Genomic DNA, 16,047 nt, shown 5'->3' with positions numbered 1-16,047 from the left:
AATTCAATGTGACACAAGAACTGTTAGCACTCGTACTTATGAAGGGAATGACACAAGGCACTGATATTCTTGAAGCCACCAAGAAAATGCTCCAGCATTTTGACCTCAGAACCAACCTCGAGGGTGTGGTAACTGATGGTGCCCCTACTATGGTGGGAAAGAACGAAGAGTTTGTTGCACTGCTACAGAAAGAACCGAAACTAGAAGGAAAATATTTTGTCCATTACCACTGTTTAATCCACCAGGAGAATTTGTGCGTGAAAACTATTGGATTTGAGAATGTCATGAAAGTTATTGTGACTGTTGTCAACATTATTAGGGCAAGAGGATTGAATCATTGTCAATTACAAGAGTTTTTGACTCAAGAGTGCAAAGCGGATCATGGTGATGTGGTTTATTGTAATGATGTGCGTTAGTTGAGCAGAGGAAAGGTTCTTAAAGAGTCTTTGAATTAAGGAGCGAAATACAGCAGTTCATGCAAAGGGGAATCTGATTGCAGAATTTAACTATCTCAGACTTTGCCTTTGTGACCGACATCTCGTTGCATATGAATGACGTAAATACGCAGCTACAATCCAAAGATCAACTGGTGCACACTCTGTTTGATCATATCAAAGCTTTTGTGGCCAAGCTCAAACTTTGGGAGGCACAACTCGCAAAAAAAGACTTAACTCATTTCCAGCTTCTCGCTGAGTCCAATTATTCATCTCTTGATGAATGCGCTACAAAATTAGCCGTGTTGCAAAGTGAGTTGGAAGAGAGATTCAGTGATTTTCATAACCAACAGTCTTCTTTAGATTTATTTTCAGTGCCATTAAGTGTCAATGCTGCCGAAATGCCAGGCTCAGTACAAATGGAGCTGCTTGAACTCCAAAACAACTCTTCTTTGAGAGAAAATTTATTCAATGTGCCCTTGCTTACATTTTACAAAAACTACATTTCTGAGGCTGCATTTCCAAATCTTCGCCAGCATGCTTTGAAGATGTGCGCTTTGTTAGGAAGCACATACTTATGTGAGCAGTTCTTCTTCAGAATGAAGCATGTGAAGTCCAAGACAAGAACTCAGATTACAGACCAACATCTTGAGAATACTCTGTGCATAGCGATTTCCAACATTGATGCCAACATCGATAAGCTGGTCAAGGAAAAACATTGCCAAGTTGCCCATTGACATTGTAAAACATGAATGTTTTCTTCATTAAATTATCTTTTTTTTTTTCAAGTATTGATTATATTTACTTATCATGAACGCGACTCCTACCTTTGCTCTTAAAGCTGAGTTTGTTTATTTTTATAGGATTTTATGTAAAGTATCAAATGCACAGCATTCCTTGTGAATCTGGAAAGCATCTTACAATTCTAAATACTGCAGCATAGCTTAGTGGCCCGCGGGCTTCATTGAAATTTTTAATTTTTCAAAAATGATTGTATTTACTTATCATGAACACGACTCCTACCTACGTTCTTAAAGCTGAGTTTGTTTATTTTTATAGGATTTTATGTAAAGTATCAAATGCACAGTGTTCCTTGTGAATCTGGAAAGCATCTTGCAATTCTAAATACCGCAGTATAGTTTAGTGGCCCACGGGCTTCATTGAAATTCTTAATGCAGCCCACACTATCTGAAAGGTTGAAGACCCCTGATGTAAAGTATAATTCATATCCATCTGAATTTTGCCACAATTTACATAATCTAATTATGTAGAAAAAGAAGTCTGTTGACCAGAGTTCTTTTTCTTCTTCTGTTATCCTTACAATAGTTTTGTCCTCATTCAGTAGTGTCTCACTAATACCTATAAATTTTGGTCAAATAATACTCACAATTGCTATATGCTCCTCCTCCTTTTCCCATGCTTTGCTAGTAGTAAACAGACATGATATATCAGTGGCGGCCTGTACATAAGCATTGCGATACTGCAGCACCCCCCAAGGAAAAAATGAAAAAATTAAATTTTGTTTGTGTTTATAAATAATAACAATGCTTACAACATTACATAAATGCTATACAACATGCTAAAGGTTACAGCTTATATTTCAACATTGACTGAATAGTTAATAACTGGAATTGTTCAATTAACACTTTAGATTGCGAAACAAATACACTGCGATCTAATGCAGTGTCCATATTATCACATTCAACCAATTGCAGCCAGACTCGCCGATATTCGTTTGCGCTTCTCATTGCACGTAACTAGTGAATCTGACACTGCTCTTTGGGCAGTGTATAGTATGCGCAAGCATAATAACATATAGTATAGTATAGTATGCTTGTGCATACTATACTATACGTTATTTCTGTGAGATACAAAAGGGTGAACTATTTTTTGCAATCTTATTTTATTTTGTTAAAATAACATATAATTATTTATTTATTATAGATACAAGGCTGAATTATGATGAGTGTCAATGTTGAAAATATGAAAAGAATTATATTTTTTCAATTATGGTTACACGAAACAAATACACTGCGATCTAACACAGTGTGAGAATGATCGCACCAATTGCAGGTCGACTCACCGATATTCGTTTACTCTTGACACTGCTCTTTGGGCAGTGTATCGTATGATTGCGCTCGTTATTTCTGTGAGATACGAAACTTTTATTATTGGTGTTTGTTCGTGGTGAGGGTGAAATATTTTTAATAAAGCAATTTTTTAATAAGTAAATTTATTTATTAATAAATTGGTTACTGACTAGGAAAAAAAAGAATTATTTTATTTGTATATGCAGCACCCCCACTTAAAATTTTTGCGGCCGCCACTGTGACAGATGTATTTAACACTTAGAGGTACTACTACTTGTATGCTCCCCCTCCCTTACTGATTATTCCACTCCATCCAGTAATGCAATGCAACACTCATCCTACCTTTCTGCCTGCTTTCACTATTCTGTCTTTCTCCATACAGCCATTCTGTAATTCTCATGCTCTTCCTCCCCCCTTCCAACAATTCACTTTCTTTTTGTCCATCTTTTTTTATGTTTACATTCTCACAGATCACTCTCCTTTCTCTAATGACTAATTCCAAATTAGTTAATTCTAAATTCTAATTTCTAGTCCATTCAATTGCAGCCTGTTCTGAAACATGCTGCCAGATAAAAAGGATTCCAAAAATTGAACTGTGCACCATTCATTCTGCATAATCTACCATCACAGTTATTACAGCTCTTTTTCTTCATTATTTTTATCCATTCCTTTTTATTTTTTATTTTATTTATTTTTGTATTTTTTATTTCATAAAGTCCACATGTATTAAATTTTATTGTGTTCCTTCTACATAGGAGTTTTTTTTTTCTTTCAGATGACTCTCCTAGAAGGACATATTGGCATAACAGAATCATATGCTTATGTTCCTCAAGAGTCCTGGATAATGAATGGCTCATATCAGGATAATATTCTTTTTGGACAACCTTTTGACTTGGAAAGGTAAACCTGTAACATGTGTCTGTGCTTTATATACCTATGCATAAAGGATACTGTTAAATCACTTATGGGCCTCAACAATGTCTTAATATTTTTAAAATATTTATATAATATTTTTTATTAAAAAACATTAGGCATTATTAAAACACTATTAAAACATACAACAAAAACATTATTAAAGAACATTTTTATCAGAAAAAAGTAAAAGACAGAAATATAGGATGTTATAAACCCATCATTATTTCATAGCCAGATTTGGCTATGTAATGTATGCATGCTATAAAATCTTGTAAGATATGATACTATACAGAATGTGTTCCTTAAATGGTTGTGGACTGTGTATTAACATGTCAGTTAAATGATGCACATGCACAGTGGCTGCCGTTACTGAAAAAAAGACAGTACAATACTCAGACAAAATATCTAAAAAAAAAATTAAACACTAAAAACTTAAATATAAACCTGCCATCCTCAGTCATGGCCAACCTAGAGAAGATCCATTCTAAATTTAGAATAATTACTCTACCTCTACTACTTAACAATGAAATCTATCTTTTTTTTTCTCTACCACCTTACTGTCGATACTGTTGCAAACTTTCCTAGAGATAGGAAAGTTTGATTACTTTAGAATACTAAAATTATCGTCCTGCCCCAAAACAGGAGTATCATAAAGCCATTAAAGACAGAGCATGCATTGTATCTAATGGCAACAACAGAAAAGAACAAGAAATGGATTATTTAAGAAAACTGCTTTTAAAGAAAAGCTGCAGTCTAAAAACTACTAATAACATTCTAAAAAAAACAACCACCACCAAATGTCTCAGCAGACACACAAGAAAACATAGAAGCTACAAAGGTACTGTCACTTTTGTAGTCCACTTTTGTCACTTTATATCAAAAACATCACAGACAAAATAGCTAGTTATGAACTTAACGTTGTCTTGACACTTATGAAAAGATCTCTGTAATGATTAGGTCACTCTCCTTCTTCTCCTCCAACCTGAGGATGGGTAGAGACCCCTGATTAAGGAGCATGGTGAATTAATGCAGCTTGCACTACGCTCCTCTGCTGTATCCCCTAATGGCAAGTATTTCTGCTTGTACATCTGTGTGTTTATGGGACCCAATTAGCTTGATTTAGGTCACCCAGACAACCGCATTGAACTCTCAGGAGACCATGCACTTATAAAATTGCCATCTCTTCATTCTAGTCTGCATTACCATAAATAAGATCACTCATGATGATCACTCCTTTCCTATTTGTTGTCCTAATTTTTACTTATACATTTCCTTGTCTCTATAGCAATATCAAGCTAATTTCATCCTGTCCACCTCTGCCGCAAACAATACTTCCTGAAAACCACTTCCACTATTTTCATCTTACATGTCCACCTTAACTAACTCATAACTGAACCACTGCTATCATCATAAACACAAAATATATCATATGTCATCTGAAGAGGATGGCATCCTCTTCCAGCCACACCTCACTTATTCCAATATAAGGTCAAATGAACTCAATACATGCAGCAGTTTCATTCCCCTTATATCTGATATGTTTAGCTTTAGTAAAAAACATAATAGTTCATTATTTCATAAAGGTAACAATTACTCTGGCATTGTGTTTTCTACGCCAATCTTTGTTTGTATTTTTGATGAATGTAAGAGAAATAAGAACTGAAAATCTATCTCTCAGTTTAACATTTGCATTCACCTCCAGTTTCACGATCAACAAAATTATAATTAAGGGCACACACATGCAATTTTTTTTATTCCTGAGGAGTTCACATCTTCCTTCTCCTCCCCTTTATCAATGCAATTTTTATTATTATTTTTTTTTTTTAAAGAAAAACACATCTTCAGTTGCAGAAAATACATGGTCATGTTGGGTCATATAATGTCCTATTTACACCATATAAACTGTGGCGTTCTGAAGAGCTTTTTTCTCTTGGGACCTCGTCATATGCCTTTTCCAGATCAACAAAACTTAAATACTAATTGTTGTTATATTCTTAAGATTTCTCAACAATTTTCTTAAAGGGAAAATCCAGTCCTGACAACCTCTAATTGGTGTGAATCCAGCTTGTTTTTCAACAAATTTCCCTTCCTCAATTCTTCTTAGTCATTTCTCAAATATACTTGAATAAATCTTACCAGGAACTCTTAGGGAAATAGCTCTGTAATTCTTGCATTCAGTTTTATTTCCCTTTTTATAGATGGGTAATATGAAGAGAAAGAAACTCGGGAACATAAGATGGATACTATGAAAATAGCATATGATGAAGATACCTTAAACCCTTCAGGGAGGGTATCTCCTGATCCTTCACATCTGAAAACCAAGAATCTTCTCTTAAGTCTTGCAACTTGGAATTATTATTATTATTATTTAGGCCTCCAAGGAGTCAAAAGATTCATTGCAGGAGGTCCTTCCTAGGAAACACAAAGTCTATCATACCACTCCTTAAACTGATTGACCACTCTCACCACTCTATCAGGCAATGCATTCCACGGTTCAACTACCCTCCATGCAAAGCAACCACTCCTCACCCTCTTGCTCATAGTTTCCTTTCGTAACTTCAAGGATGGCCCCTTGTCATCACTCGTTCCTGCTGTTCAACCAAGTGAAAGAACTCCCCAATGTCAACCCTGTAATCACCTCTCAACAGTTTAAAGGTCTCAATCATATCACCTCTCCTCCTTCTATCCACCAAACTATGCAGTCCACATTCACTCAGCCGATCCTCATAACTAACATTATACAGTCCTGAAACTGTCTTTGTTATCTGCCTTTGTACCCTTTCTGCAGTTAATTTATCCCCTTCAAATCCTGGGGACCAAATCTGAAAACAATGATCTAAGTGTGGTCTGATCAGTGTCTTATACAACAGAATGATAACTGTTTTACCTCTGCAGGTCAGCGTCCTTCTCATTATTGCAGCAATCCTCTCTGTTACCTTCACCACCTTTGCAATATGTCCCCTGAATTTCAGATTTCTATCAATCATCAACCCCAGATCTTTTGTCTCCTCTACTTCCTCCAGTATAGCTCCTCCAATAGAGTATGCAGCATCCCATTGATGTGTCCCAAACCTCAAGACCTTACATTTTGCTGCATTAAACTGACATTCCCATTCATTTGCCCATCTGTCTAGCTCATTCAAATCCTCTTGCAGTACTACCACATCTGCACTATTACTAATAACCTTTCCCAGGTTCACATCATCCACAAACAACTGAATATCCCTTTGCAATCCACTGACAATGTCATTGATATAAAGGTTAAACAATATAGGTCCCAGTACTGAGTCCTGTGAGACCCCACTTATAACCCTCTGCCTCCTTGAAACTGCTCCTCCATACACAATTCTCTAATACCTATCGGACAGCCAATCCTGAATCCAGTTGACCATACTGACCTCAAAACCTATGTGCTGCAACTTAACTATCAGCATTATAAAGTGGCACCCTGTCAAATGCCTTCGCTAAATCCAAGAAAATTGCAGTATATGCTTTTCCCTCATCTACTGCTCTTGTAACTTTATTATAGAATGCTGGCATATTACTAAAACAAGAGAGCCCCTTCACAAATCCATGTTGACTCTCACAGATAACATTACCCTCATCTGCCCAATGCTGTATATGGTCCCTAACTAATTTCTCAAAGATCTTAACAACTACCGATGACACACAAACTGGCCTATAATTATGTTGGAGGCTTAATGGATTTTTTACAACACTCAAAAAGAATTAAAATAGAATTTAATACTTCCTATATTTCGTCCTAGTCACTAGGACATCTACGGGGATTACAAAAACAATTAATGTAACATATACACAAATAACAAACAATACTAAGCCCAACCACGTGGGTGACACTAAAGTCCTATCTAGGTAGAGCGCCTTCTAAGGGCAGTAGTAGGTGGCCTGAATGTAAGGTGGGAACTCTGGTGATGAGTGTTTCCCAAATCTTCGGAAGCTTAATGCAACTGTATTTATTGAGATTTGGTTGGTTTTTGAGAGCTGCTGCTGCTTCTAAGAAAAGTCTCTCTTTTTTGAATTTGCTGTGGTGGAGCATGGTGGTTTTCTTCCATGATACCCTGTGGGTGGTGTCCAAAACATGGTCAGCCAAGCCTGAATGGCTATAGTTGTGTTTGAAGATGTAAGACTTGTGTTCCTCTAGACGGATGGATGCTGATCTGCCTGTCTGTCCAAAGTACGCCAGCTTACAGGAACAGGGTACTTTGTAAACTCCAGGCAGAGAGGAGGGAGCTGATCTTTCGTAGACCGGATAAGGGTAGCAAGTTTGCGGTGGAGCTTATATGCTGTGTGTAGGTTGTACTGTTTTAGTATCTTGGCTATTTTTTCGGATGTGCCACGGATGTAGGGTATGGTGATGGCATTTTTAAAATCTTGTTGACGAGAAGGACGGGGAATGGGGGAGGAGTTGATTATTTTTTTGATACTGTGATCGCTGTAGCCATTGGAGAGGAAAGTGCTGTGTATGTGGTTAAGCTCAGTAGTGAGGGCGGTTCCACTGGAACAAAGATTGTGGGCTCTCTTGGTAACAGTTTTAATAATGTCATATTGTTGAGATGGGTGGTGGTGGGAGAGTTTGTGAATGTATCTGCCTGTGTGTGTGTGGGTTTTCTGTATACGGTGAAGGTAAGTGCATCATTAGGCAGGCGTGTGACTAAGGTGTCTAGGAAGGGTAAACAATTGTTCTTTTCCTTTTCCATAGTGAACTGGATTCTTGGATGTAGACTGTTGAGATGACTGAGGAAGGAATCTAACGTGTCTGGGCCATGAGGCCAAATAGAGAACACATCATCTACATATCTTAGCCAGATAGAAGGTTTGAGTGGGGCTGAGTCTATGGCTTGTTTTTCGAAATCTTCCATATAGAAATTGGCAAGGGGGGGGGGGTGAGATGGGGGGAACCCATGGCAGTTCCCTCTATCTGCTTATAGATTTTGTTGTTCCAAGAGAAATACCCAGAGTTAATGGCAAAGGAAAAGAGATCTAAGATGTCAGAGGGAAAAACGTTTTCTAAGAGAGATAAGGTGTCAATTAAGGGAATATTGGTAAACAAAAAGGAGATATCAAAGCTTACCAATATGTCTGTCTTATTCAAGGTTAAATTTTCTGTGAGGGCTTTAAAGTGGGTCGGGTTTTTTATATAGGAAGGGGACCTTCCGGTGAGGGGGATCAGAGAGTTGGCCAGCTGTTTAGATAGTCTATAGCAAGGTGCATTGGTGGCATCTACTATAGGCCTGAGTGGGGAATTGGGTTTGTGGATTTTTGGTAAACCGTATATTCGGAGGAGACGGGAGCAGAAAGGTTTAATTTTTTTCGTGACGTCAGGGGGGCCAGGAAGATACTTTTTTGAGTAAGATTTTTAGTTTCTTAACTTGTGTTTTTGTGGGGTCGTGTTTTAGCGGGATGTAGGTAGCACGATTGTGGAGGATAATATTCATTTTACGATTGTATTCACTGGTTTAAGGACGACTGTGGCATTACCCTTATCCGCTCTGGTGATGACGATACTTTTTTCTTTACGTAGTTTCAGGAGAGCCGTGCATTGGGCATATGATTTAGTGTCACGCACGTGGTTGGGCTTAGTATTGTTTGTTATTTGTGTATATGTTACATTAATTGTTTTTGTAATCCCAGTAGATGTCCTAGTGACTAGGACGAAATATAGGAAGTATTAAATTCTATTTTAATTCTTTTTGAGTGTTGTAAAAAATCCATTAAGCCTCCAACATGATGTCCTTAAGCCTCTACAGCACTTAAGCCTCTACACACGTGGCCTATAATTAAACACTTCCAGTCTGCTACTGCCCTTATGCAATGGCACTATCTTACCTTCCTTCCATTCCCTGGGCACCTTTCCTGTAGCCAGACTTTCATTGAAAAGCCAGGTCAAAGGAGCTGTCAGTTCTTTAGCACATTCTCTCAAAACCCGTGGTGAAATACCATCCAATCCCACAGCTTTACTGACATCCAGAGTACTCAGTATTTGGAACACACTCTCCTCCTGCACCTCTAACGAACCTGCCCTATCCTTCTAGTATTAAAATTTACTCCTCCAGGATGAAATACTCCAATAAAGTGTTCATTGAACAATTCCACTATGTCCCTGCATCAGTCACTCTATTCTCATTTTTATCCCACAATGTAATTCTTCCACAATTATTTCTCCTCCTACTGGCCACACAGCTAAAAAATTCCCTAGGATTTTCTTTGGATCTTAGGGCCAATCTCTTCTCATATTCCAGTTTTGCCTTCCTTACCATACTAGTCACTCTCCTGGCCTGTATCTTATATTCTTCATCATCTGCTCTTTACCTGTCTCCTTATATCTCTTCCATAGCCTCTTTTTCACATGCAGTTCCTGTTTAATATTGTTTGTCATCCACTTTACACCAAATTGTGTCCTCTTCTTCACTTGTGGAATACAGCTTACTATTGCTGCTAACAAATATTCCTTCACAATTTCCCAAGCACTAATGATATTACGGCCTTCCAATTCCTCCATCCATGAAACTTTGCCAAGTTGATGTCTAAGACTATTATAATCAACTGCTTTATAATTCCACATATGTTCCCATCTCTTTGATACCCCTGCATGTCTATTCATCTTCCAAGTCAAAATCAAATAGTCACTCTCTCCAACTGGTGGGAGAGATGTCATCTCAGTTATTATCAACTCTTCTGATGCTCTGACCAAATACAGAACTCTTGAACCTCTTGTTCCCCTCTATTACATGCTGCCTAAGACATTTGTCCCTCAAGAATTTCCATTCCCTTATTGCTACATGCATCGTCCTCTCCCCAATTTATACTGCTGTAGTTAAAATCTCCTATAACAATGATTCTTCCTGCACTTGCCAAGCTCAACTGTCTAAACATCTCCTGGTCCCCACCCTCTGCGCTCCTTGTTTTGTAGCAATACCCCACTAAATATCTCGTCTTGCCTATCTACCTCACACCATATGCTTTCAAAATCATTAGTGTTACTGCATTCCAAATCCTCCACTCTTAGAGGACATAAATCGTCACTTATCATAAGCAGTACTCCTCCACCACGCTTTCCCTTCCTATCCTGCCGAAAAATACTGTACCCTGCTACTTCTATTCCTGTAATTATATCCTCTTCTGTCAACCACGTCTCTGTGATCCCAATAATCTTTGACCAGGCTGATGCTATTAGCACCACTAATTCCTCTCCTTTATTCCAGATACTCCTGGCATTAGTATAAAGTATAAAAATGCCAATATTTCTATACCCAGCATTATCTCTTCTAGACTCCACTGGGCTGAGCGTTACCTGATGTCGTCCCCCTTCTCCTAAGTACCCTTTCCCCCAAGAGGCCACCCCTGCTACTATCCACCTTGGGCATTCTAGTTTTCCTGCATTGACGCACTGAGTCGTTCAGAACTGCAATCTCTCCAGATGCCCATGTCCTTCCTCATTCAAATGCAAGTGGTCTCTCACATACAATTCCTGTCTGTCCTCAAACCCCCTCCAAGCATCCACATATTCCAATTGTCTCTTCTGACACATCCTAGCTATTATGTTATTCAATATTACTGCTCTTCTCCTCAGCTCATCACTATCATACCTAGACAATAAGCACACTGTCTTTCCTCTCTGCATCTTCTTTCATACTACCTGAAGCAAGAATCTCATATCTCTCACTGTGCAATTCACATTACGTCTCAAGTCATTTGTTCCTGAACACAGTCATCTCATCCACCCTTTCACCCCTCTTAATTGCCATAGCCACACTTTCTATCGTTCCTCCAGGCAAACACTCCTCACTCATCCTATCTTGCACACCACGGATCATTGAGTTCCCATACATTACATTTCTTACCATCCTGTTCCTCGATTGCTCCTATGCATCCCTCACTTTCTCTCCTCTAACACTTTCTCTCTGTGTTCCCCTACTTACCTGCCTTCCTGACATCACTGTATCCCTGGTTCCAGTGCTCTCTCACATTCTTCTCATTCCCTCTCTCTTACTGTTTCCATTCTCTCCTCTTCTATCATTCCCATAACTCTCTCTCATTCCCTCTCTTTGACTGTTCCCATTCTCTCCTCTTCTATCATTCCTGAATGTAAGGACCTTATATGAAGCTGGGAAATTAATAACTTTATACAAGAACTTGAAGAAATTAAAATAGACATTGCTGGTATCAGTGAAGTCAAATGGACTAATAGTGGAAAATAAACAGAAAGAGCCATTCAATTATGTACTCATGTGGAGGCAGTCATAGGAATGGAGTAGCATTTGTACTAAAAAATAAGATTGCTCAATCCTTACTTGGATTTTGGCTCATAAGTGACAGGATAATTACATTAAAAATTGCAGCTCAACCTTTTAATATTTTTATTGTCCATATATATGCACCTACTTCTGATTACCCAGATGAAGATGTAGAATGTTTCTATGAAGTTATTCAAAATGCACTTAACAATGCTAAATCAGATGACATAACTATCGTTATGGGAGATCTAAATGCTAAAGTACTCTCAGAAAAGATCTCTTTCTGCATGGGAAATGCCTGTGACATAGAAGTCCAAGAGGAGAAAGATTAATACAGTTCTGTGAAGAAAACAATCTGGTAATAGCAAATACTTTATTTAGCTACCCTCCTAGAAGACTTTTCACATGGAAAAGTCCCGGAGACAACTGTAGGAACCAGATTGACTATATAATGATTAAAAAAAATTCCGGAATAACATCTTACAAGCCAAAACATACCAAGGGACTTATATTGGATCAGACCATGACCCTGTGGTCATTAAAGCAGCAATAAAATTAAAGAAATCAATGAAACCTATAAACATAGAAAAATATGATCTTGGCTCCCTTAAAAATCAAGAAATACAACATTAATTTTTAAAGGAACTGGAACAATCCAATGCTGTTAATGTTCCTTAAAAAAAAGGCAGTAAAACAAACAATTCCCAAATTTGAGAAGAAGACGAGTAAACCCTGGATGAATGACAAGATACTGAAAATGATGGAAGAAAGAAAGAAACACAAAAATTGTACTGAATACAAGAACTTAAACAAGGAGATTAGGAAAGAATGTAGGATTGCAAAAGAACTATAGTTCAACAACAAATGCAAGGAAATTGAACTTCTGGACAAAAAGGACAAAACCAGAGAACTTCATGAAAAAGTTAGGGAGCTAACTAGCAAATCTTGCAAAAGGGTAGGATCTCATTGCATTGAAGATACCAGTGGAAACATCTTAATGGAGAAAGACAAAATAAGGGATAGATGGGTAGAGTATTCAAAGGAACTCTACAATCACGATAGAATAGATAAGCCAATGCAAGAAGATTTGGAGGGGGCCTACTATTCTTACCTGGGAAGTAACAAATGTCATTAGGAAACTGAGACCAGGAAAAGCTCCAGGAATGGATGGAATTATGGCAGAATATCTAAAGGCTTTAGATGATAAGGCTATAAGATCACTGCCTGACATATGTAACAAAATATAGGAAACTGGACAACTGCCAAAAGATTTTAAGCACTCAACGTTCCTACCAATACCTAAAAAATCAAAGACAATCAAATGTGAAGAGTACAGAACAATCAGTCTGTTCAGTCAGATAGCAAAAGTTATGTTATATATCATCCTAGAAAGAAATAAACATAAAATCAAAATGGAAATGGATGAAACACAACCTGGTTTTCAGGAAAATAAAGGACTTTTCAATATTAGAACTATTATAGAAAGATATCTGGAGAAGCAGAAAGAAGTCTACTTATGTTTTATTGACTACACAAAGTCCTTTGACAATATACAACATGAATAACCAATCAAATGCATCAGAAATTTAGGAGTAGATGGTAAAGATACCAGATTACTGATAAATCTATATTGGGAGCAAACTGCCTAAATAAAAATATCAGGAGAAATCTCGGAGGAATTCCCAGCAAAGAAGGGTGTCAGACAAGGCTGTGTTCTTTCTCCTATATTGTTTAACCTCTATACTCAAAATATCTTCCAGTAATTAGAAGAATTTAAAGGAGGCAGGAATATAAACAACTTAAGATATGCAGATGATACAATACTGCTAGCTGAAAATAAAAAACATCTTCAGAACCCACTGGAAGAGATGCTTAAGCTAAGTGAAAAATATGGACTTAATTTCAACTTCAAAAAAAACGAAAACCATGCTGGTAACAAGAGAAAAAGGGAAAATACCCGGTATAAATATTAAGATCAGAGGAAATACTTTAGATCAAGTAGAGAGTTATATATATTTGGGTCAACTAGTTACAGAGAATGGAAAGTGTGATAAGGAAATATTAAGAAGAATAGAAACTGCTAGATCAACCTTCATTAGCACGAAAAACCTTCTGACCTCAAGGGAAATTCACACAAAAACAAGAATTAGGCTGTCCAAATGCTATGTATGGTCAACACTGCTATATGGAGCAGAAACCTGGACAATATCAAAATATTGCGAAAATAAATTCAAAGCCTTTGAGATGTGGATCCTCAGAAGAATTATTAGAGTCCCATGGACTGCCAAAAAAACTAATTTAGAAATATTAGAGATGATTGGAGAAGATAGGAATCTGTTGAAAATCATTAAGAAAAGGAAAACCACCTACCTTGGTCACATACTAAGGCCTGAATCCCTACAAAAAACACTTCTAGAAGGAATGGTACCAGGAAAAAGAAAGAGGAAGACAAAAAACAGATTAGATGAGAAATATTAAGGACTGGACGTTTTTGTCCTATGAAGAATGCAAAAGGGAAGCACAAAACCGTACATGGTAGAAGCTTATGGTAGTCAACCTCCTGGAAGGAGATACATCTGACAGGACAAGACAATATGAGAGCTCTGCTCCAAGCATCTGGAATTTGACAATCTGACTAGGCCTTCTGAATTATGCACTGCAGCCACTGTAAAACTTTTATACCTCCATATTTGAGCATTTCTTGATACTCCAGCTGCCTTTCCACGTTTCAGGTTTTAGATAACTTTTTCCACTTCAAGTATGGATACATGTATTCCTGACTACATTCCTGTTAGGAGTTTCCAACCATCATGCTGACACTTTTGTTTCATTTAGTGGTCTTTCAAAGTAATTACTACAGACATCTAGAATATGTTCATCTTCAGTTTTAATGTCACCTTTATCATCTCTAATTCCTTTTAAAGTACTCTTTCCTCTATTTTTAAACTTTTTGAATAGCCTCCAGAATATTTGTTATAAAATATAAAGCACCTTTCTGATTTTTATTTTCTATGTTCTTACCAATGGCTTCCCAGGACTATTGTTTTGCTAGTTTTACACAGTGTTTTGCTTTCTTATATTTTTCTCTGTATTCTAAATGTAGGAAATGGGAAGAACTTTGTGAGTTAGAGAGTGGGGAAAGTTTGAATCATTGTGAAGTTTTCAGATATGGTCTTAAAATGGAGGATTAATAGCAAGCAAGAATGGGTAGCTTTCAGAAAGAGAGATAGATGAACTGAAAAAAGGAGGTGAAATGTCTTGGAAATGAGTTGAGAAATGTGCAAGATGACATTAAGCGAATGGAAGAGATGAATGCAAGGCGAATCAGAGTAGGAGTGTCAGAGAAAGAGTTGTTGGTATGATAATATCATATTAAAAACAAGAATATTAGAAAAGAACTTTTCATTGTTAGCATCCAGGAATATGCTAGCAGAACTAATCTCAGGTGTTATGGTCACTTAAATAGAATGAGAGAAGAAAGAAAACAAGTGTTCTCTACCAGGTTGGCAGAAAAAAGACCCAGAAGAAGATCAAGATATAGGTGAATTAATACAGTAAAAAGTGTTTTAGAAGGTAGAAATATAAGATCTGAAAATGTTGGAGTCTTGACAGGTAACAGATTGATTTGGAGGAAAATTGTAGATAGGAAGTTAGTTGTGATGTAAGTTTTTCATATAGTACTATCATATCCTGTACACCCCTTGAGGGTACATGTCAGGAATTTGATGATGATGTTTGTTGTAGAAACAGTAGAAAAGAGGGAATGAGAGGGAGTTATGTGAATGATAGAAGAGGAGAGAATAGAAACAGTAGGATAGAAGGAATGACAAGAATGCAAGGGAGTACTGGAACCAGGGATAGAGATTTTCCAAGACGGCAGGTAAGTAGGGGAACACAGAGAGAAAGTGTTAGAAAAGAGAGAGAGAGAGAGAGAGAGAGAGAGAGTGAGGGATGCAGGTGAGCAGTCAAGGAACAGAGTGGTAAGAGGTGTGAGGTATGGCGATTCAGTGAATTCAATATTTATTACATAAAATAAAAAATAAATAATTATTATTTAATTAATTAATTATAACTTTGGGATTAGCAATAACACTTCCATTATGGTGTAAGTTAGACAAACAGTGTGTTTTATATCTGCCTTTCCTTTTCTGGATTTTATCCCATACAATTTTTGGACTGGTCATTTGATTAACTGATGTAGTAAATTGGATCCATTATTGTTTTTGGCTCTGATGTCTCACATAATGTGCTTTGGCTCGAGCAAGCTTGAAAGCACATTATGCAAGCAAGCTTGAAATATACCCCATGCTCTGTGTTGATTTTTTTTGGCTGTCTGACATTCTGGGGTCCACC

General features: G+C 37.3%; 1 protein-coding gene across 4 annotated transcripts in view; it reads left to right on the top strand.

Annotated features, from left to right (window-relative positions):
- Positions 1-16,047, top strand: part of LOC150102874 (ATP-binding cassette sub-family C member 5-like) — a 1,133,802-nt gene that overhangs the window by 455,223 nt on the left and 662,532 nt on the right. For all 4 annotated transcript variants that reach the window (XM_090397917.1, XM_090397915.1, XM_090397916.1 and 1 more), the window contains one exon: positions 3,300-3,424. In XM_090397917.1, the coding sequence (XP_090254043.1) occupies positions 3,300-3,424 (125 nt within the window). The remainder of the gene's footprint in view (positions 1-3,299; positions 3,425-16,047) is intronic.

Source organism: Typopeltis vanoorti, chromosome 9 (genome assembly GCF_054136105.1).
Source record: "Typopeltis vanoorti isolate ZY-2024b chromosome 9, IOZ_Tvanoo_1.0, whole genome shotgun sequence".
Taxonomy (NCBI): Eukaryota; Metazoa; Arthropoda; class Arachnida; order Uropygi; family Thelyphonidae; genus Typopeltis; species Typopeltis vanoorti.
Note: the sequence above shows the minus strand (reverse complement) of the source record. Positions and strands in the feature narration are given on the sequence as shown.